The following is a 22897-nucleotide window of genomic DNA, read 5'->3' as shown; positions in this document are numbered from 1 at the left end:
TGATCTCACAGTTCCTGGGTTCAAGCCCCTTGTTGGGCTCTGTACTGACAGCTCGAAGCCTGGAGCCTGCTTTGGATTCTGTATCTCCCTCTCACACTGTCCCTCCCTTGCTCGCACTCTCTGTCTCTGTCTCTCTCTCGAAAATAACTGTTAAAAAATTTTTTAAAGAAAAAGTGATTTACTATGTTTTCTGTTAATTTCATCCTTATTAATTTATGCTTTAGGGGATGGATAAGAATGCTTTTGAGAAAAAATATAATACCATTGGAGTGAATATTTTCCGAACTCATCAGCTGTTCTGTCAAGATGTACTTAAAATTCGTCCTGGAGAAATAGGTATTGTCAGCAATGGGAAAGTAAGTAGAGAAAGCAATTGCTCACTTTTCTCATTGACCTGTGACATGGGGGTCTGTCACAACCCGCAGAAGATGCGGCTCCTGTGCTAGACACAGTGGACAGGGGTCAGCATCAACTGCCTGTTGTCCCACCCCTTCCCCCAGGGATGGACGCATCGAATGTGGTGCGTAAGAGTGTTCATATGGGAATAGCTGTTATTGTGGTCTAATATAAGGATTAGAACAACCACTACAACATGGCGACTAAGGACCACAGATGCAGTAGGTTCGGAAAGTACGTTGTGACATCTTTTTCTTCTTGTAGCTTTTCTCTACAATTGATTATGTTAACTTTCAAAAGTATCAAATTGTTTTATTTTTGAAATACAAAGTCATGTTTATTAATGTAATCCTTAAAATCTATAAGAAAAATCACTCCTACTCTAACCCTCCTAATGAAATTGGTTATTCATAGTTTATTGTTTTACCTTCTAACCCTTTTCTCTGCCCTACATAGTCATGTCTGGTTTGTAAAAACATATAATCCTGTTATACACATGCATCTATAAAATTTTATATCACACTTTTTTCTCAGTATATCAGAAACATTTTTTTTATTAGAGAGTCTTTATAGACATACAAAATTAATGATGTCTACTTAATATGTTTTGAGTATGAGAGTCTGGCTTTCTCAGTAATGATTTAAGTTTTAAAAACTTGTATCTGATGCTTAGATTTATTAAGAAATCAGCTAATGCAGTGTATTTGGATCCTCTGCTTGAACTACCAAATTATATAACCCTAAATTGTCTTCCAAGGTCTAGTGCGCTCTTAAAGTTTTTGTTTCCTATGTTTCTTTGAGTTCTCTTCGCCTAATGTTTTATACCCATATCATTTTCTCTGAAAATTATGCTCATTCATTTTTTTAAATCTGAGTCTATAAATGCTAGAAATTGGAGGGGAGTGAGGGTCTAATGCCCACAAGCCGCTGCCAGTCTGCAGTGTAGCAGTTTTCGGGCTAATTGCATTTAAGTGCTCATCACTGTACAGCGCTGTTCTATAAATTGGTGACATCGGTTGCCACTTATTGTATTAATACATGGTATTTGTGAATTTGATAAGGTTTGTGGAAGCCCAAAAATGTCATTGCTTTTTATTTTTAACAGTTGTTTTGGGAGGAAACATGGCTTTTTGGAACAGTTTTACAGTATATGGGTACCTTTGGCTCTGTGCAGCACACTAAGGGGTGAAAAGGGAAAATATTACAGCAGCTGTGTTTAGTACCTTGCCTTCTGATTATATGTTATGGAAAGGCTACCCTATGTTTTCTTTGCTGTTATTTAATGTAATTCATGTATTATCCATCTTAGTGATAATAAATGTAGTTATGTTTACCTTATTTCTCCTAGAATAATTGGTTCTCCTCATTTTCCTTGAAATTGACAAAAATATCCAGATTCTAATTTTGTACCTGCTGTGACCAAACGTTCTTCTAGGTTCCAAGAGTATAGTAGTAAACAAGCTTGTTTTCATGACGTTTATATTTTGGTGCACAGCGACACATTACAAATAGCATCCTTATTGATAAGGTGTTATTTGAAGAGAGGCAGAGCAGGGGAGGGAGGAAGCCATGTGGAATATCTGCAGGAGGAATGTTCTAGATAGAGTGAAGAGTGAGTACAGAGGGCCTGAGTGAGAGGATTACTGTGTCCTAGAAACAGATAGCTGGTACAAAGAGTAGTCAGAAGAGAAGCTCGGAGAAGTAGCTGCTGACCAGATTCTGTAGGGTTTCAGGACACTGTAAGGACTCCTGCTTCACTGTGAATGAGTTGTGAAGCTCCTAGTTTTGGGCAGAGGACTGACTTGGTCTGATTTATGTCTTCTTTCATCTCTAGTGGCTGTTAAATTGAGAATAAAACATAGGGCAGCCGGAAAGCTAGTTCAGTAGTCCACGTGAGAGCTGAGGGTGGCTTGGACCAGATTGGCCATAGTGGAGGTAGTGACGAAGGGCTGTGGGCTCTGTCGTGGTGGACAGTGGACTCAGTGGACTCAGTGGACCTGAGTTACTTGGTGTGGGATGGAGAGAACTGTGTGACTGGCAAAGTAGGGCTGCTCAGGATGAGTGGAAGGGGAGGGAAGATGGGAATTCAGTTCCGGACGTAGGAAGAGTTCAGCGGTCAGTTCTGGTCCTGTGTCCACACTTGGGCTGACAGCTGAGCATGTGAGTTGAATTCAGGGGAGAAGTTCGGGCTGGAGGTAGATATTAAGTCAAAATATGTTGGCTTTTGTGTTGATTAGTAGAAAATTATAATTTTAGTATTTTTAATTATGGAGTTGTGATTTGAATAGAAAAGTATATTGTGTCTGAAAACAAGTGGCTTAGAGCTGTAATGTAATACTTAGCTCATTACTCTCAGAGCGAGGCTGTAAAGCACAGTAGTCATGGCAGTTGCAGCAGATAGGTACAACTCTGAGCCAGAGCATTTACTGCTTGAAATATGACATTTTAGAATCAGCCTTCATTCTGAACCTGTCCAAATGTTTGTTGGAATTGGAACATACTCATCGTTTATGAATGATCAAAACTGGGGGGTGGTGATTATCTCATACTTTCTTACTAAGATGCTGAGGAATTTAAAAATGCATTTGTTTTTAGTATTAAATAAAACTCTAATACTGCCACTGTAATTACAATAAATTTATTGTTACTAACCCATATGTTTACAAATTGGTGAAAGGAGGGGAGTAGCAGGCAGTAGAGAAGCAAGGCCTTCTTTTTTTAGCCAAACAAGTCTGGATTTAAATTCCATTTGCACCATTAGTTAATTATATGACCTCTGTGAGACTTGGTTTGGAAATGTCATTTGGACCGTGGCAATGGTGATAGCCTGAGTTGTCAGAGATTAAATATACTTCTATATGTAAAGCACATAAAACAGCCCCAGACACAAGAGCAGATTTTCAGTAAATATTAGTTCCTATTTTCTCTTTAAATATTTGAAGGCTGTCATGAGAAGTAGTGGGTACATTCGTAGACTCAATTTGTGTTATACTCTATGAGAGAGTCAATATAGAATCATACTGGGACAGGGGCGCCTGGGTGGCTTAGTCGGTTAAGCGTCCGACTTTCGCTTAGGTCATGATCTCGCGGTTCGTGGGTTCGAGCCCCGCGTCGGGCTCTGTGCTGACTGCCAGCTCAGAGCCTGGAGCCTGTTTCAGTCTGTGTCTCCCTGTCTCTCTGACCCTCCCCTGCTCACGCTGTCTCTCTTTCTCTCTCTCCTAGAAATAAATAAAAATATTAAAAAAAAAAAAAAAGAATCATACTGGGACATCCATGAGTGGAGAGAGATTTTTAGTTCAGTGTGTGGATGAACATTCTGACAAAATTTTCTAAAATTTTAATGAGCTGTCAAAGGTTATGCATTTCTGTTATAACCGTTATTTCTGTATAACTAAAAAATCACATTTCCAAAAAGTTGTAAAGAAGATGGAAGCACTAGAAACATTTTATTGTGTTTGTACATCATTTTCGTTTTTTAAAAAAATTAATTTATTGTCAAATTGGTTTCCATACAACACCCAGTGCTCATCCCCACAAGTGCCCTCCTCGGTGCCATCACCCACTTTCCCCTCCCTGCCACCCCCATCAGCCCTCAGGTTCCCAGTATTTCAGAGTCTCATATGGTTTGCCTGTACATGATTTTCAAGTTCCATGTTCCTTTTCCCAACTTAGACGTTATGTAATTTTATACTATTTATGTTACTTTGTCCCACAAATATTATATTCACTTTTAACTGGAAGAATTAAGACCCAGAAGAATCAAGTTTCTTCTAGCTGTTTCACTCCGTACTTACATAGGTGAAGTAGAGCCAATTCTCTGGTAAATTTAATCAGTGAAGGTAGCCAATCTAATTAACCCTTTAAGAAAATAATTTGAGATTGTATTTCCTTTTTTGAGTTATTAACAAAACTGCTCAAGTCACTAGAGGCAGTACAGATAAAATTCAGCTATTTTCCAGGCCTCCTATTCAGTCCATAAAATATAACATTGAAAGTGCAATCAAAGTTATCTTAAAAGTGATACCAAATCTTAAGGCAATGAAATGTTTCTCTGTGTACTTTTAGTTTTATAGTATCCATTTTTTCATTTTTAAGAGCCCATGTTTTATGTTTAAGGGTGAAACATGGTATTTGTTTAGTTGGAATGCTAACACCCCAGCTAATATCACCTGCGATATGAGCAAATAATAAGATTTAAGAACTATACTTCATTTTTAGAAAAATATTAATTGCAGAAGCAGATGAAGAGGGAGTAAGAAAATTTGCTACAACCATTTAATTCTGGTCTGTTTACCAAGAAAGAAAAAGGATTCTGGATGCTATACCTCCTAATTGTCAGGAAGTGTAAGTTTTAGGGCATAAGACGGTGTCAGGCTCACCTGCTACATCAGGGCTTGCGTTCGTACTATGATGATGATTGCATGGATTAATTCCCTCAGGAAGTGCTAGTGGTAGCAGAGTTGGTAATTGTGCTAGAATAGCCTTCGTACAGATTTAGGTATGTGCCAATTCGACAACTTCCTCCTCTAGAGTTACTGGTTTAAAGCTGACCTACCTACATGATCTTGCTGTGGTCCAAACCATTTACAGCATCAGTTAGGTGAAGATGGGTTGGTATGTTTAAGTGATTATGTGATTTGTCTTTGGTTTTTTGCTCTTTTATGCCTTGTTTATGTATTCATATCTAGAGAGTGTAGGCCACAATTTATAGATGACAAGAGAAGCAAATTGAAAATAAGAGATTTATGAAATATAGACAGTTGCTTTCATAATTTACCTTAGAATGAAAAGCCTTAGGTTTTTGAGAGCATTATGTTTCAAAGTAAAACTTTCAAATGGAAATAATTTACTACTTTTCTATTTTGTCAGTTAGTTATTGGTGTTTATGCAAATGTTACTTGTAACATCAGAGTGAGAAAACCTTTTTCTCTTGTCTCCCAGTAGATTTAGTGACAGGATTGCTAGCCACTGTCTGTTTAATCTGTAATCGGTTTTTGTTTAAATATCTATGTGATGAGAAAATATGTGTCCCAAACTGGTATCTTCTAGAAGGTATAAAATAATCACACTACTTTTATTTTAAGTTCTTAGGACCTTTAAATGAAAATTTCTATACAGAAGATTTTTACTTCTTGGAAAAGATAACATTTACTAATTTAGTAGAGAAAATTAAAGGCATTGTTGAAACTATGAAAATCAGCTCAAAGAAGTAAGTATTTAAAATCATAAGAGCAATTCATTTCAGGGTATACTATTTTGCATCTTATTTTTTTTAAGAATAGAAGATATTTCAAATATGTACACAATTAAAGATATAAGAGATACGTAGAGAATATTTAAAAATAATAATAAAGGACGTCCATATACTCACCACCAGCAAACTGTACATGTTAATAGTTTGTTTTATTTGCCTTGGATCTTGCTGTTCTCTTTGTTTCTTACCCACCCACCCAGTCTCTATCCTCCTGAGAAGTAACCATTTCCCTGTGTTGTGTGCATGACTCCCATACTCGTATTTATTCTCTTACTTCATTTATGAATATCCATGACCAGTGTTATTTGTGTCGAATGCCAGACTTTAATAGAGCAACGCTGTTTACATGGGTTCCTCCGCGGAGTCTCCTTCCGCTGGAGTTTTGTCCAAGCTCATACATGCAGTTCTTCATTTTAATTCCCTTTGGTATTTTATGGATTTTCGGTAGTTCATTTGTGCAGTCTATTACTGCGGGGGAGTTAACTTGGCTTTAGTGTTTTTACTGATACAGAAATGCTACAGTGAACCGGCTTTAAGTGTCTCCTTGTGCAGTAAGTTTCTCTAGAGCACAGGAGTGTCGCAGCTGGCTTGCAGGCTGTGCATGTCTTCAGCTTTACCACATCTTATGAAATGCCCTTAAAGTCGTCGCAGCGATTAATACTCCCACCAGAAATGTGAAAGTCTTGTTTCCCCAAGTTCTTACCAGTACCTCGAGTTCTCCGACTTGTTCATTTTCTCTGTCTAGTGGATGTGAAATTGTGGCTTGTTTTAATTTGCATTTCTTTGACTTAGTAAAGTTCAGTATCTTTTCATACGATTATTTTCACTCATGTTTACTCTCCTGTAAAATACCTGTTCGTGTCTTTTACTCTGTTATCTTTTGGACTTTTTTCTTCTTTTGATCTATAAACATATTCTCTGTGATTATGTATACTAATCTTTATCAATTATATGTGCTACAAATATTATCTTCCAGTTTGTGACATGACTATTTACTTTTTTATTGCCATTTTTTTACCAAATTCTTAAACTGTTTTAAATTTTAATGTCAAAACATCATCAGGATTTTTCTTTCATGGTTTGTCTGTGGTCTGTGTGAGTGTGAGTGTGTGTGTGTGTGTGTGTGTAGGATATATACGAATTTTTTCAGCCTGAGTTCATAAAGATAGTCTCCTTTATTGCCTTCTCTAAAAGTTTTACAGTTTTGCTTTTTTTTTTTTTTTTACTGGTCTATATCTTTATTTCTTCTTGGATGCTTTTTAAAGAAATATATTTATTTTGAGAGAGAGAGAATGTGTGTGTGGGTGTGTGAGAGAGAGAGAGTGTGTGAGCGAGCACGGGGGAGGCGCAGACCGGTGCTGTCAGCACAGAGCCCCACGCAGGGCTCCATCCCATGAACTGTGAGATCGTGACCTGAGCCGAGATCATGTCCTTAATTCTTCTTGGATCTTTATACTCTTCCACTGGTATGATGTCTCCTGCCAGTCCCACACCCCAGTTAGCACAGCTTTGTAATAAATCTTGATAATAGACAGCAGAAATTGTCTCTTCTGCCTCTTCTTCAAAATGGTGTTAACTGTTTTTTGCTACTTGTTCTTCCATGAGTCTAATTAGAACCTGCATCACAAGTCCTACAGAAAACTCCCGGAATTTGTATGAGAATTTCTGTGAATTTATAGATTAGTTTGAGGAGAATTGCTGATTTTTTATAATACTAAGTTATCCCATCTATTAAATATATACATATATTGTTTATGTATGGCTATGTGAATGTATAATATATAACATAAAAAACATTTAAAATAATATATAGGTATATAACTGATGTACCTGGCATACAGTTTGTATGTGGTATGATTTATATATAAGAATATGTAGGTAGATAGTCAGATACACTTAGTGTTCCATTTGGGTCCTTTGATGAAGCTTCCATTTTTTTCCCATGAGTTTTTACACCTGTAGTTTTAGATTTATTCCCTTGTACTTTATACTTTTAGCTCATATAATAGTGTATTTTGTATTTTCAAATTGTTTACTGCTAAATTACAGGAATAATGTTAAATTCTATATTGATCTTCCTTGCTCAACTTTCTTATTTTTCTGTAACATTTTGTCCGATGTTAGATGCTCATGTCACTTGTGAATTGTAACAGCTTCATTCCTTAACTTCTAGCTTTTAAAACATTTCCTGTTGGCCTTTCTTCTGTTTTAGTTTGCTTACTTTAGTGAAGGGTAGATCTATTTTGCTAGAATTATTTTACTGTTTTACTTTTCATATATGTAGATTTAGGACCTGGCAGGCTCTTAATTGTTTTGGTTGTTTTTATCAGTTTCAGTTTTTACTATTTCTTTTTAATCTGTTCTCTCTCATAAACTTCTCAAGTTGGATTCCTAACTTTTCAGTATCACATTTTTTTCCTTACATACCCTTACATTACAGGCTTAAAAGTGTCTCTCGAAACACTATTTAGCTGTATCACATAAGATGTGATATATAAATGTTTCATTATGATTCAATGCTAATATGTTCAGATTTCTGTTTTTTTAACATTTATCAAGATGTTTTGAAATATTTGTAGTGTCAGCTTCATGAAGGCAAACTCCTTGTCCATTTTATTGTTTTTATCTTCTTTATATAGAACTGTGCCTAGATCTTGTTAGATATCCAGTAAATATTTGTTGAATAAATGAATGAATAAGATGCATTTTAAAATTTTTAAATGGCACAATGTTTAATTTATTGATTCCCAGTTTGTTTTCAACTGTGGTTAGAGAACATGGTTTATGAACATCAATTATTTGGTATTTATTTCTACAAATTTTGTGAGACAGGGTTAATCTTTATCATTGTTCCATGAATGATTTTTTAAAGGCTTATTCTCTAATTATGTGGAAGATTTTCCACATATTTACTATTTTGAACATGCTATTTTTTCCCAGTCATCGAAATCCTGAATTATTCTTTATCTGTTAGTTATTAGATAAAGTTTGTTAGACCACCACAATGATGATCATGGGGCTGCCATTTAATTCTTGCAACTTTGTCAATTTCTGTTTTAAATATTTTGAGCTATAGTTATATATACCCTGATTTAAAATTATGTTTCTAGTGAATTGTTCCTTTTATCATTATATAAATTACTCCTTTTCTTATGATTTTGTCTTAAAATCTGTGGGGTCTCATATTTAAGCCATATCAACATTCTTTTTGGTTAATATTTTCCTGTTTTATCTATTTCCATTCTTTACTTTCAGTGTACGGCATACAAGTAGGCTTCCTGCTAAAACTAAAAGTTCTGATTCTTAGTCTTGAATACAAAATTCTGATCCAGATGAAATGGATGTCCTTGCTTAATCTGTATCTTTAGGAAGTTATTCATCATTTAGGAAATGATGTTAACATAGAAAATTGTAAATAATGTAGGAAAGTAAGGGCATTTCTGCAGTAAAGAGATAAAATCCAGTTATTTTCAAGTAGAATAAAACTAAAAACTTTAAAAAGCAAAAAAGTTATTTTTTTTATAATTTAGGTTTAGCTTATGTTGGACAGCACATAACTGAGTAATTATTGAATTCCGTGAATATATTGTTAACATTTCAGAAGTTTTTTAACCTTATTTGGTAAAAAATAGTTTTGAGTAGGTTTGGGAAGCCATTTCAGCCACTTTAAAGGTACTTTCCAGACCAAAACCACCACCCAAACAACAAAAACCAACATTAAACTATCAGAACATCCCCTCTAATTGTCTGAAGTTATTGCATGCACACACTTAATGCTAAACAAGTCATGTTGTGGTTAGAATAAATGCATATTTGCTTAAATATGAACATAGGTTTAAGATATGCATTCTTATTTTCATGTCTTCCAAGAGTTAGCTACCTAGAAGGTAGAACTCTGGATGCCAAAGACAGAGTCCCTGGGACCGTTGGCCTGGAGAGCACGTGACACCTGTTTCTGGAACCTAGTGGTTACTGCCTGCTCGGCTTGGAGACTGTCTCCACTCCGTAGACAGGAGGTGCTGACCTTCTCCTGTGTGTTCCCCTCTGCAGTTCAGAGTATTTTGCAAAAAGAGAGAATTCAGCAGACAATCTACAGAGAGGTTGTTTGGGGCCCCAACTTTTCCCTTTTCTCATTTCTTCTTCTCTTAGTGCATATGTATGGTCTCCTTGAAAGGAGCATGGGGAGCATGTTTAACCATATTTCCTCCATTGTGTCTCCAATTACACATATTAGAGACTATGTGGCTAATAAATACCTTTGAGAGAGTTTAGGAATAGAGATTATGGTTTTGATTAATCATTCATTTAATACATGTTTATTAAGTGGCCATTAAGCAGTGTTCTGTGAAAGATATGGTAAGTAATACAAATAGAAATAATATGAAGTCCTACATATTGGAACCTTGTAGTCAGTAAAAGATGATATAGTAGAGAGATACAAATTCTCAACAACTCTGAATTTAAATTTCTTTATAAAAAAGAAGTGCTTCTCATTTCTTCTTTTTTCTTTTCTTTACAAAAACTTTCCTTAAAGTTTAGCCAACATTTTCAGCTCCAGTGTATCGGTGAGCATACAATACATTTCCTCTAGCACAGATTTTCGAATTTGGTTATGTTTAACCTAGGTATTTGTTTTATACAGTCTTAGTTTTCAAGCTAATTTGTGACCATACGAGTCTGGAATTCTTAATTATTTTGGAAATTCTCCTTTTGTTCTTCCTGCCCTTCTTTCTTTCCTGTGTGGGCTCCACTGCTTGGAAACATAACCAGCACTCAGCACATATTGCCTTGAATTGAAAGATGCACCGTATCCTTACAGACACTGTTAAGAACACCACTTATAAGTGTTTAAAGATAATATCCATAATAAGAAAAAGCAGGATGGTTTTTAAAATAGCAGCCATCTTTAAACTGACAAATTCTAGGGGCACCTGGGTGGCTCAGTCGGCTAAGCGTCCGACCCTTGGTTTTGGTTCAGGCCACGATTTCTCACGGTTCATGAGTCGAGCCCCGCGTTGGACTCTGCACTGACAGCATGGACTCTGCTTGGGATTTTCTCTCTCCTCTGTCTCTCTGACCCTCCTCTGCTTGCTCTATCTTAAAAATAATTTTTTTAAAAGCTGACAAAGTCTAGTTACTAACAAATTTGGAAGAAAAGTCATTTATATAAAGCTTGTCTACTGGAGATATTTTACATTAAATTTCTGTTTCTCAGGGCATTAATTGTGACATGAAATATGGACCTTTCTCCTCAGAAAATCTCATACATTGTTTATTGTTATTTAGCAGCATGAGCGACCTTGTTATGAAAGTTGATGCTCTTATTTCCTCTTTGCCTAAACGTGAGTCTCGGTATGACATCACATTTCTTAAAGAGAATCACAGGTAAGAATATATTATTGTCTATTTTTTCTGTCACTGCATCCTTTACTCAGTTATGGTTTCCACTTATAATATAGCAAAATTTAGAGTAAATTAAAAATTGTTGGAGAAGAAATGTATTTGACAAGATTAGGAAAAGAAATTCTACCTCTAAGACATTTGAAATGGAATTCATCAAGCTCTGTCTACTTACATACAATTATCTGTGTCCCCCAAAGGGAACCTTTTCTGTTGTTTTTACTTAAGGACCACATAGAACTAGAGAAAAATAGACATTATATAATTAACCTATAGACCTATTTCGTTATGTGATGTTTTTCTAATCACTGCTCCTATAAAACTAAATTGAGACAAATACTTAGCATAGACTCAAGATGGCTGAGACTTCCTTGTAAGTTTTCTGATTTTATGGCAGATGTGATTTTACATTGCTCACGTGTACTACTAGATGGTAACACGTGCTATAGCCCAGGAAGTCTATCTTTAGAGAGGTCTTCACCCATGTGCAGTTGTATACTCAGGGAAAATTACTTTCTAAAGAAAGGAGCACTGTTGGGAAGGAAGTTTTGTTTTGTTTTATTTTTCAGATAACTGAGATTCAATACTTTTTAAGTATTTATTATTATTTTAGATAGCAGGAGAACTGGGGAGAAGGGCAGAGGGAAAGAGAGAGAAAGAATCTTAAGCAGGCTCCGTGTGTGGAGTCTGACACAGGGCTCCATCCCCCGACCCCAAGATCATGATCTGAGCCTAAATCAGGAGTCAGATGCTCAACGGACTGAGCCACCCAGGTGCCCCTTTTTTCTACTGGAATTCTTTTTACAAACTTCCTTGACTTCTAAATGCATGTGCTGAAATAAATTAACACAAATTACCAAAAACCATCACTGTAAACATTAGTCACTAGACTGCTCTGTTAAGCTATTTTGTACTTAGGAATTTTGATTTGTTTGGAACTTATTTACTCCTGTGTTAAAAGTCTGAAACACTTGATCTTTTATAGTTATTGTCGATTAGTTTCTAATCTCTTTCTCTACCTTTCACATCTCTTAATGCATCTGCTGCTTTTAAGCCTACTGCCTTATTTTATACAGACAGAAGGGATGATGTGACTTTCTGATAGTGGTTTGCAATTCTCCAATTTGTTCTGTTCTTTCTGGGGCATTTTATAAAAATGTAGAAATGGGTATGCAGTATATATATATTGTTGAGCATCTCTGTTTATACAATAATACTCCCCTAATACCTGCCTTCTGTAACATGTAGACAAGATAATTTGCCATTTTCTGAGTTCATGTATATAATGTAGACATTTCACTTTTTTTTTCCTATGTATTTCCCATGTTGATAAATTTATCTAGGTCAACATCGGTGGTGTGGCATAGAATGAACTTTCTTTGCCCAAAAAAATCCAGCTTTTGAATCCTAGACTACCACCATGGCCTTGTGACTTCTTATAGCTTCAGTATCTTAATCTATAATATGTAGGTGTTGAGTCCTATCCTTCTGGGGCTTTATGAGATTCAGACCTACTGCCATGAATATAATAGATATTTAATGTGTTACAGCTATTATGTGTAATTGTCACACAAATAATGATACTTGGAAATAGAAGGAAGATTGGACCTGAAAGTTAAACCATAAAATCAACTCCCCTTAATCTGGGGAGAGATGTGAATACCTACCTTAAGTAGGATCCAGGTCAGCAAAACTTAAAGATAACTTAACCTAAGTGAAGGTATTAATTTAATGAAGGAAGAAGGACTTCGCTGGGTTTTGTGTTGGAAGCCTAGGAAAGGTAGAACAATTCTGGACTTTACAGTCAGGGCTTAATCAGAGCAGTAGAAATGTGTTTGTGTGTGTGTGTGTGTGTGTGTGTGTGTGTGTGTGTGTGCACGCGTGCGCCCACGCACACATGCGTGCATATACATTTAGGGGTTGTGTAGATGAGAACTCATTTATTCATTTATAAAAGAATTGTTGTAGAGTTTGACCTTACACAATTGTAGGAGCTGGTTAAGCAGTGCCTCTGAGGCTCTTGATACTGGAGCTTGGAGCTCACAGGGCAGGCACTTAGGAAGGAAAGGAGGTTGCAGGGAGGGGTGGCCGTTCTGCCTGCCATGAGCACACCCCAAATTTCACTGTAAGCTTTCTAGTTTACATGCTTCACAGAGTTCACAAGTGAAAACAGAAGAGTTGTTCAGGTGAAATATAACTGTATTTAGAAGAGAGAGGACACAGAAATTTCTCTGAGAAATCTTCACGAAGGGAATACTGTGGAATGAGTAGTGTCTTCAGCAACATCTTTAAAATGGTGGCTTGACCTGTCTTTATATACAAACTAATTAACATCATAACAGATTCAATTCAGTAAAATGCCTCTGCTTAGAATGGAACTGATACTGGCTGAGTATTGGCAGCTTCCTGCTGCCGTGGCCTGTTTGAAATGTGCTTAATTTATCTCTAAGACTTGATGGCCTGCACATACCTCAAGCCCACCTTCATGGCTCTCTCTGACTTAAGCTTTTAACAATTATTGGTAGTCAGTGTACTTGACATTATCCTTCATGGCTAATGGCATAAAGTATGGCAATAGTTTTTTGGCAATTGTATACACATCCATTGCCTTAAAAAGGTGGTGTAGGTGGAATTAGCATCTTTTTGTCAATGTTGTAGAGAAGAGATGTTCTACTTCCATTCTTAGATTAGCCAGTGTAATACCTACTAATAGGCTCAGGATTTTGCTCAGAAAATGGTGATGAGTCTACATCAGTGCACATAGAAATAGATGATGGGGACTGTTGGATTCAGATACATACAGCCTCACAGAATCAGCAGTTGTCTGTGTAAACACATGCCTGCTTTCACCACCACAACAGAAAATAACCAGTTTTGGCAGTCTGGGCACATTGGCGGTTTTAGCCAATCGGCAGTCATCTGAATAAACAGATGCCTGCTTTTAGCCAGCATAACATCGCATAAAGCATACAGAAAAGAACCAGTTTTGAGTAATGCTACAAGTATGGCAATAATTTATAAAATTTTCACCAACATAACTAAAGTAATTAACTTTAAAGTAATTAACTATAGATAGTCTCTTCAATTTTAAAACCTCTGATTTGTAGTTCTTATTTCTAGCAATAGTTATATAGCAGGATATATTGTTGGATTCTGTCACTCCTGTTTTTAACAAAATTAAATCATGTTGACTTCATATAAAATAAAATATCTTTGTCAGAGGACCCATCTTTGAAGTGACTTTTACTGCTGAGAAATTCATCTCTTCACTGCAAAAAGTCTAGATATTTACAGTCTTTCTGCACCAAAGAAGACTAATATCCCTGTAATTCTGCAAGGATACGTTTTGATTTGGTAACCTTTATCCTTTTGTAATACATAAAATATTTAATTCATACATCTCAAAAAACTGACTTTTATTACTGAGTTAAAAGAGTAATTCAGTTGGTAGATTCTGTGCTTTTCATCAAATATATACTTTTAACTTTTAATTACATTAAATATAAAATGTATTATCTTTAATTGGCCTTTGCTCTATGTTCCTTGTGAAGATTGGTCCATTTTCTAACTTACAACTTAGTTCAGTGAAAGAAGCAGGAAGACTGAGGGGAGGAGCTCAGGAGAAGGTGGCTGGGGTTGAAAATAAGTATGATATGGGGCGCCTGGGTGGCTCGGTCGGTTAAGCGTCTGACTTTAGCTCAGGTCATGATCTCACAGTTCATGGGTTCGAGTCCCACATCGGGCTCTGTGCTGACAGCTCAGAGCCTGGAGCCTGTCTTTGGATTCTGTGTCTTCCTCTTTCTCTGACCCTCCCCTGCTCATGCTGTCTCTATCTCTCTCTCAAAAATAAAACATTAAAAAATAAAAAAAAAAGAAGTATGATAAATTTGGGCTTTTACCCCCCTGAACTTTTCTGTTATATTATATACTAAATTTAATAAAATTACTGAACAATTAATTTTATTCTCAAATCTAAAAAAATATATTCAACTAACACAAAAGTAACTTGGTTTTATTTTTTGAATTGTGTGATCCAGAAGAATTTGGGGGAGATTAAAATTAGAGTTTTCACTGTAATAGTATTGTTCTTTGAAGAGTTTTTAAAAATCACTCCTTCCTAAAATCTTACTTTTATTTTCTCTAATTCTTTCCAGTTTTGTTGTTTATTGAACACAAACATGAGGTTTTTAAATTTGCATTTTCATCTGTGAAATAACCAGGTTTTTTAATCTAGTGAGAAAGAAAGCAATTTATAAGCATATATTAACAGATTAATATTTATTAGATAATTAAGTTTAACTCATCCCCTTTTATTTTCTATTTTCCTAGCATTATAAAGATAAATCCTCAAGACAATGATATGTTCTTTGATGTCATTGCTATTGTTGATCCATTGACAAGAGAGGCACAGAAGATGGCCCAGTTACTGATTGTAAGATAATATTTTTATTATATATCTTATGTCATTTTATTATATATTTTCCTTTTGAAATTTATAATTAATCTTTCAAGTCTGTTTTCAAGTATAGTATTTGTGTCCTCTTGATTTATTCTGTGTAACTTCTTAATCGGCGTATCATATGTCAGTAGAAAATGGAGGGGTAGGGCTTTGCACGAGGTGTATGGAATCCCAAGGTTCAGTGTTGCTGTGGACTTAATTGTCCCCTCCTCCCTTAAAATTCATATGTTGAAGCCCTACCCTTCCTGTGACTGTATTTGGAAGTGTTGCCTTTGGGTGGTAATTAAGATTAAATGAGATTTTACAGTTTGGGCCCTAATCCAATAGGGTTTATAGCCCTTACAGAGGAGGAAGAGAGAGAGAGATCTTTCTCTCCTCACACACACAAAACAGAGGTCACGTGAGCACACAGCAACATGGTGGCTGCGTCCAGGCCGGGAAGAGGGCTTTCACCAGAAACGGAGTCAGCCAGCCTCTTGACTTAAGTTTCTGTTAGTTAAGCCACGCAGGCTGTGGTGGTTGGTGGCAGCGTTCTGAGCTGACTAACACTGGGTCTTCCCGTCTTCGCCCTGTCTTGAGTTCTGAAGAAATGGCTTCTGGAGAAGCCGATGGTATTGTAGGTAACAATAGCCCAACAGGTGAGCGAAGGTTATATTCAGAATGTTTGGCCAACGTAACAGAACCTTCAAGACTAGAGTTTATTTCTCTCATCTCACAGCCGCCTGGAGTGGCTAAGGCGGCCCCTCGGGGTGAGGGCTCAGGCAGCCTTTGTTCAGTCGTCCTCACGCAGGGCTGGTGTCTCGTGGTCTGAGATCCAGTCAGGCTCCTTTAACTCATCCCTGTTTCTGTGAGGAGGGGAGAGCAAGGGCGTGTTCCATCCAGTCTTGTCTCGCTGACCACAGTGCAGCAAGTCATCCGGCTACACCCAGCTCCAAGGGAGCCTGGAAACCGTACATGAACGTGAACATTCTTTCACTGAGAAACTGGGGAGAAGGTTGCCAGGGGCGGCCCGCAGCCTCTGAAAGGACATTCTGTGGCTTTTCGTTGTACTGAAGACTTTAGAGGTTCGAGTTGTGATGCAGCTTTCGGTGGTTAAATTACATAAGCTACTTACGTTGGAAATTGATAGATTTTTTTCTGGTGGTGGTCAAAATTGTGGAGTATTCCTATTTGAAATTACTCAAAGCTTTTTTTAAGGACCCATTTTAAAAATATTCGGAAGTAGGACACCGGGGTGGCTCAGTCAGATGAGCATCACACTTCGACTCAGGTCATGATCTCACAGTTTGTGGGTTCGAGCCCTGCGTTGAACTCACTGCTGTCAGCACAGAGCCCACTTCAGACCCTCTGTCCCTACTCTCCCCCTGCTCGTGCTCTCTCTTTCTTTCCCAAAAATGAACAAACATTAAAAAAGATTAAAAAGAATTCTCAGAAGTGGAAACTGTTTTTTGACAGTTGGCCTCACTTTTGGAAACAGGCCAAAGTGTTTCGATATTAAGTCTGGTGGAAGATGTGAAGGAGCACGCCGGGCCATACTGGTGTGTATGCCAGTGAAGTTCAGAACGCACTGTCTATCAGAAATTAGTTTGCCCTACCAAATCATATTGGAAAAAGGGATTATAGATATCTGTTGTAATTATTTGGACAAATAATTTTGGCAAGGCTTTGCCATTCTACCATATATATTCAGTATATAAACAGGGCAAATAATTCCATAGTTAGGTTTGCTTACTCCCATCCTTTCTTTTAACATTTGTGTACCTTCACATTTGAACTTCCTGAGACACGCTATTCAGATTATTCTTTAAAAAACAGCAATCAAGGAGCACCTTGATGGCTCACTCAGTTAAGCATCTGACTCTTGATATTGGCTCAGGTTAGGATCTCACATTTCGTGAGTTCGAGCCCTGCATCAGGCTCTTCGCTGACAGCACAGAGCCTGCTTGGGATTCTCTCTTTCCTTCTGCCCTGCCTCTGCTTGTTCTCTTTCTCAAAATAAATAAACTTAAAAAAAAGAAGAAAATAGTAATCGATAATCGTATCTATAAGGCATGGAGCTAGTATATTACATTTTAGTGTATAAATACCTATTCCTACAGAGTCATTATTCAGAAAAAAGAAAACATTGCTTACCTCTGAAGTTTTTATGTAAAGGTAGAATTTAGGAATAAAATATGAATTTATATGCAAATATAAAATAGGGGATTGGGGGGCACCTGTGTGGCTTAGTCGGTTAAGCGTCCGACTTTCGCTTAGGTCATGATCTCGCGGTTCGTGGGTTCGAGCCCCGCATCGGGCTCTGTGCTGACTGCCAGCTCAGAGCCTGGAGCCTGTTTCAGTCTGTGACTCCCTCTCTCTCTGACCCTCCCCTGCTCACGCTCTCTCTCTCTCTCTCTCCTAGAAATAAATAAAACATTAAAAAAAAAAAATAGGGGATTGGATCTCAGTTTACAGGAGTGGAAATAACAGCATACTTCCCATCTGAGCACCTCAGCACTTCATATAATTAATTATCTCTTACCATAAGGAAAATTTATGCTGTAAAACACAATTTATTGGAAGAAATAGATAGTGTCTCATTTAACACTTGGGAAAAACAGTGGCTCAGCGACCTCTGTTGTAGCAAATATAAGGAGTGACAGAATGGGAACTAGGGCTCTGAAATCCGTAGTCGGTCCTGATTCCTTCTCAAGCCTGCTTCTTCCCGTTCTGTGTGCCTGTTGTCATCCCCTGTCTTTCCCTGTGTCCTTTGTTGCCTAAAATCTTTCAAATCTGCACTGAGTTGCCCTTCTAGAGGTAGGGACTGCCAAAATTAGTAACTCTCCTATGTCATATGCCCCAGGGAAATACTGTTTCATCCGTATGTAGCCAGGAACTTCCTACATCTCTGCCATGTGGGTGGAATTCCCAATGGACGGGGGCACCCTGGCCGTTGTTGCTGTGAGGACACACATTGTATTCACATGTCATGGTTCCAGCAATTATTTTACTTGTTCTTCAATACTAAGGAAATTTGGAGACCATGAAAGAAAGTCACATTAGGCAAAAGGGAAGCAGCGTAACCCTTGAGCAGTGAAATCAACTGTTTGGATTCAAATCTGACCTTGACCATGATTTACTGTGTGATCTCGGGCAAATTACTACATCTCCCTGTGGCTCAGCTGTGAAGGTGGTTACCTCTGAAGGCTGTTGTGACGATCACATGAGATAATGAATATCAAGTGTGAACGCGGGGCACCTGGGTGGCTCAGTCAGTTAAGTGACCGGACTTTGCGTGTGTTCAAGCCCGCTATCAGGCTCACTGCTGTCATTGCAGAGCCTGCTTGAAATCCTCTCTTCCGGGGGCGCCTGGGTGGCTTAGTCGGTTAAGCGTCCGACTTTCGCTTGGGTCATGATCTCGCGGTTCGTGGGTTCGAGCCCCGCGTCGGGCTCTGTGCTGACTGCCAGCTCGGAGCCTGGAGCCTGTTTCAGTCTGTGACTCCCTCTCTCTCTGACCCTCCCCTGCTCACGCTGTCTCTCTCTCTCTCTCTCTCTCTCCTAGAAATAAAATAAAAACATTAAAAAAAAAAAAAAAGAAATCCTCTCTTCCTGTGTCTCTCTGCCCCTTCCCTGCCCCCTCTCTCTCAAAAATGAAACATTTTTTTAAAAGATGTTCATGCAGTGCCTAGTACATAGTAAATGCCTAATAAATGTTAGATATCAAGATTATTTAATATCAAATATGGGAATTTTTTTCTAATAGGTACTTGGCAAGATTATCAACATGAAGATAAAGTTGTTCATGAACTGTAGGGGTAAGCTTTCAGAAGCCCCTTTAACAAGGTGAGTCTAAGTGAACATAATTTCATTTATAATTACTGGGTCTGTTTTTTTTTTTCCTTCATAAGACGGTTAACTGAAATAGATAAGATCAAAGATAATGTATTAACTTTAATTGATGCAAAATTATAGTAACCTAACCAGTAAAACTGATCTAACATAATTACAGTATTTACATGGATTTATGTTTGTCCATGAGTATGTTTGAAAATGTGATCTAGGAATACCTATTTAGAAATATACAAAAGGGAAATAAAGTTGAATTAAACCATTTTTGGTTTTGCTATACTTTCAGAACTTCAGAGCTGAATTATCAAAATGAACTTTATGTTATTGTTTCACTTATTATTTGGAAGTGTTGAGATGTAGTTAGTATAGAATAATCTTTCCGTAATATAGAAAATATTTATTATATGCAATTTTTAAATTTTTTAAAATTTATTGTCATGTCATTTATTAACATGCCAATAACTTATTGTCAGTTAGCTAACATACAGTGCATACAATATGCTCTTGGTTTTGGGGGTAGATTCCCATGATTCATTGCTTACATACAATACCCAGTGCTCATCCCAACAAGTGCTCTCCTCAGTGCCCATCACCCATTTCCCTCATCTGTCCCCCCCATCAAACCTCAGTTTATTTTCCACATTCAAGAGTCTCATGGTTTGACTCCCTCTCTGTTTGAAACTGTTTTTTCCCTTTGCCTTCCCCCGTGGTCGTCCATTATGTTTTTCAAGTTCCACATATGAGTGAAAATATATATCTGTCTTTCTTTGATTGACTTATTTCACTTAGCGTCATACCCTCCAGTTCCGTCCATGTTGTTATAAACGACATGATTTCATTCTTTCTCATTGCCAAGTAGTATCCCATTGTATATATAAATCACATCTTAGGGTGCCTGGGTGGCTCAGTCGGTTAAGCCTCTGACTTCGGCTCAGGTCATGATCTCACAGCTTGTGGGTTTGAGCCCCGCCTCAGGCTCTGTGCTGACAGCTAGCTCAGAACCTGGAGCCTGCTTCCGATTCTGTGTCTTCCTCTCTCTCTGACCCTCCCCTGCTCACGCTGCCCCTCTCTCTCTCTCTCTCTCAGAAATAAATAAAACATTAAAAAAAAAAACACACACACATCTTTATCCATTCATCAGTTGATGGACATTTGGGTTCTTTCCATGATTTGGCTATTGTTGAAAGCACTGCTGTAAACATTGGGGTACATATACCCCTATGAATCAGCACTCCTATGTCCTTTGGATAAATTCCTGGTAGTATACTATTACTAGGTCGTAGGGTAGTCTTATTTTCAATTTTTTGAGGAACTTTCCATACCTTTTTCCAGAGTGGCTGCACCAGTTTGCATTCCCACCAACAGTGCAAGAGGATTCCTGTTTCTCCACATCCTTGCCAGCATCTGTTGTTTCCTGAGTCATTAATTTTAGTCACTCTTACCAGTGTGAGGTGGTATCTCAATGTGGTTTTGATTTGTATTTCCCTGCCTATGAGTGATGTTAAGCATCTTTTCATATATCTGTTAGCCATCTGGATGTCTTCTTTGGAAAAGTGTCTATTCATGTCTTTTGCCCACTTCTTCACTGGATTATTTGTTTTTCAGGTGTTGAGTTTGGTAAGTTCTTTACATATTTTTGATACTAACCTTTTATCCAATATGCCATTTGCAAATATCTTCTCCCATTCCATCAGTTGGCTTTGAGTTTTGTTGATTGTTTCCTTTGCAGTGCAGAATATTTTTATCTTGATGAGGTCCCAATAGTTCATTTTTGCTTTTATTTCCCCTGCCTTCAGAGACATGTCAAACAAGAAGCTGCTACAGCAGAGGTCAAAGAAGTTGTTGCCTGTTTTCTTCTCTAGGGTTTTGATGGTTTCTTATCTCACATTTAGGTCTTTCATCCATTTTGAGTTTATTTTTGTGTGTGGTGTAAAAAAGTGGTCCAGTTTCATTCATCCAGGACCATTTGCTAAAGAGACTGTCTTTTTTCCATTGCATACTCTTTCCTGCTTTCTCAAAGATTAGTTGGCCATACATTTGTGGGTCCAATTCTGGGTTCTCCATTCTATTCCATTCGTCTATGTTTCTCTTCTAGTGCCAGTATCATAGGGTTCTGTCTATCAAGAAGAGCTAATAATTATAAATGTTTATGCTCCCAATTTGGAGGACCCAAATACATAAATCACCCAAATACATAAATAGTTAATCACAAACATAAGCAATCTTATTGAGGGAATACTGTAATTATAGGAGACTTCAGTATTCCACTTATAGCAATGGACAGATCATCTAGGCAAAAAAATCAATAAAGGACAGTGGCCTTGATGATACACTGGACCAGATGGACTTGACAGATATATTCAGAACTTTTCATCCAAAAGCAGCAGAGTACACATTCTTCTCAAGTGCACATGGAACACTCTCCAAGGTAGATCACATGCTGTGTCACAAAACAGCCCTCAATAAATATAAAAGAATTGAGATCATACCATGCATATTTCCTGATCACAACACTATGAAACTTGAAATCAATCACAAGAAAAAATTTGCATTGAGGTTAAAGAACATTCTACTAAAGAATGAATGGGTTAGCCAGGTAATTGAAGAAGAAATTAAAAAATATATGGAAACAAATGAAAACACAACAGTCCAAACCCCTTGGGATGCAGCTAAGGCAGTCCTAAGAGGAAAATACATTGCAGCCCAGGCCTATCTCAAGAAAGAAGAAAAATCCCAAATACAAAATTTAACAGCACACCTAAAGGAACTAGAAGCAGAACAGCAAAGAAACCCCGAAGCCAGCAGAAGAAGAGAAATAGTAAAGAACAGAGCAGAAATAAACAATATGGAATTAAAAAAAAAAAAAACCCAGTAGAACAGATCAATGAATCTAAGAGCTGGTTTTTTGAAAAAAAAAAATAAACAAACTTGATAAACTCCCAGCCAGACTTCTCAAAAAAAAAAAAGAGGACCAAAATAGATAAAATCATTAATGAAAAGAGGACAGATCACAACCAGCATCACAGAAATACAAACAATTATCAGAGAATACTGTGAAAAATTATATGCCAACAAACTGGACAACCTGGAGAAAATGGACAAATTCCTAAACACTCACACACTACCAAAACTCAAATGAGAAGAAATAGAAAATTTAAACTGACTATAACCAGTGAAGAAATTGAATCAGTTTTCAAAAATCTCCAGACAAGTAAGAGTCCTGGGCCAGATGGCTTTCCAGGGGGAATTCTACCAGATGTTTTAAAAAGGATTAACACCTATCCTTCTCAAGCTGTTCCAAAAAATAGAAATGGAAGGAAAGCTTCCAGACTCATTCTGTGAAGCCAGCATTATCTTGATTCCCAAACCAGAGACCCCACTAAGAAGGAGAATTATAGGCCAGTATCCCTGATGAACATGGATGCAAAAATTCTCAACAAGATACTAGCAAATCAATTCAACAGGATATCAAATGAATTATTCACTGTGATCAAGTGGGATTCATTCCTGGGCTGCAGGGCTGGTTCAATATTTGCAAATCAATCAATGTGATACATCAG

The 22897-nt window shown here is 37.3% G+C and overlaps 1 protein-coding gene across 4 annotated transcripts in view; it reads left to right on the top strand.

Annotated features, from left to right (window-relative positions):
- The window catches only part of UGGT2 (UDP-glucose glycoprotein glucosyltransferase 2), a 177380-nt gene that overhangs the window by 107651 nt on the left and 46832 nt on the right, over positions 1–22897 (top strand). For 3 of the 4 annotated variants that reach the window (XR_005530743.1, XM_039245722.1, XM_039245719.1), the window contains 5 exons: positions 225–356; positions 5481–5605; positions 10937–11035; positions 15380–15482; positions 19252–19331. Coding sequence is in view for 3 of the 4 variants with exons in the window: in XM_039245722.1 (XP_039101653.1) it covers positions 225–356; positions 5481–5605; positions 10937–11035; positions 15380–15482; positions 19252–19331 (539 nt within the window). In the remaining variant the exon portion in view is untranslated. The remainder of the gene's footprint in view (positions 1–224; positions 357–5480; positions 5606–10936; positions 11036–15379; positions 15483–19251; positions 19332–22897) is intronic. The other variant, XM_039245721.1, reaches the window with a different exon arrangement.

This window comes from Hyaena hyaena, unplaced genomic scaffold (genome assembly GCF_003009895.1).
Source record: "Hyaena hyaena isolate Hyena2069 unplaced genomic scaffold, ASM300989v1 scaffold_263, whole genome shotgun sequence".
Lineage (NCBI taxonomy): Eukaryota > Metazoa > Chordata > Mammalia > Carnivora > Hyaenidae > Hyaena > Hyaena hyaena.
The sequence above is the reverse complement of the archived record's forward strand: the minus strand, read 5'-3'. Positions and strand labels throughout refer to the sequence as shown.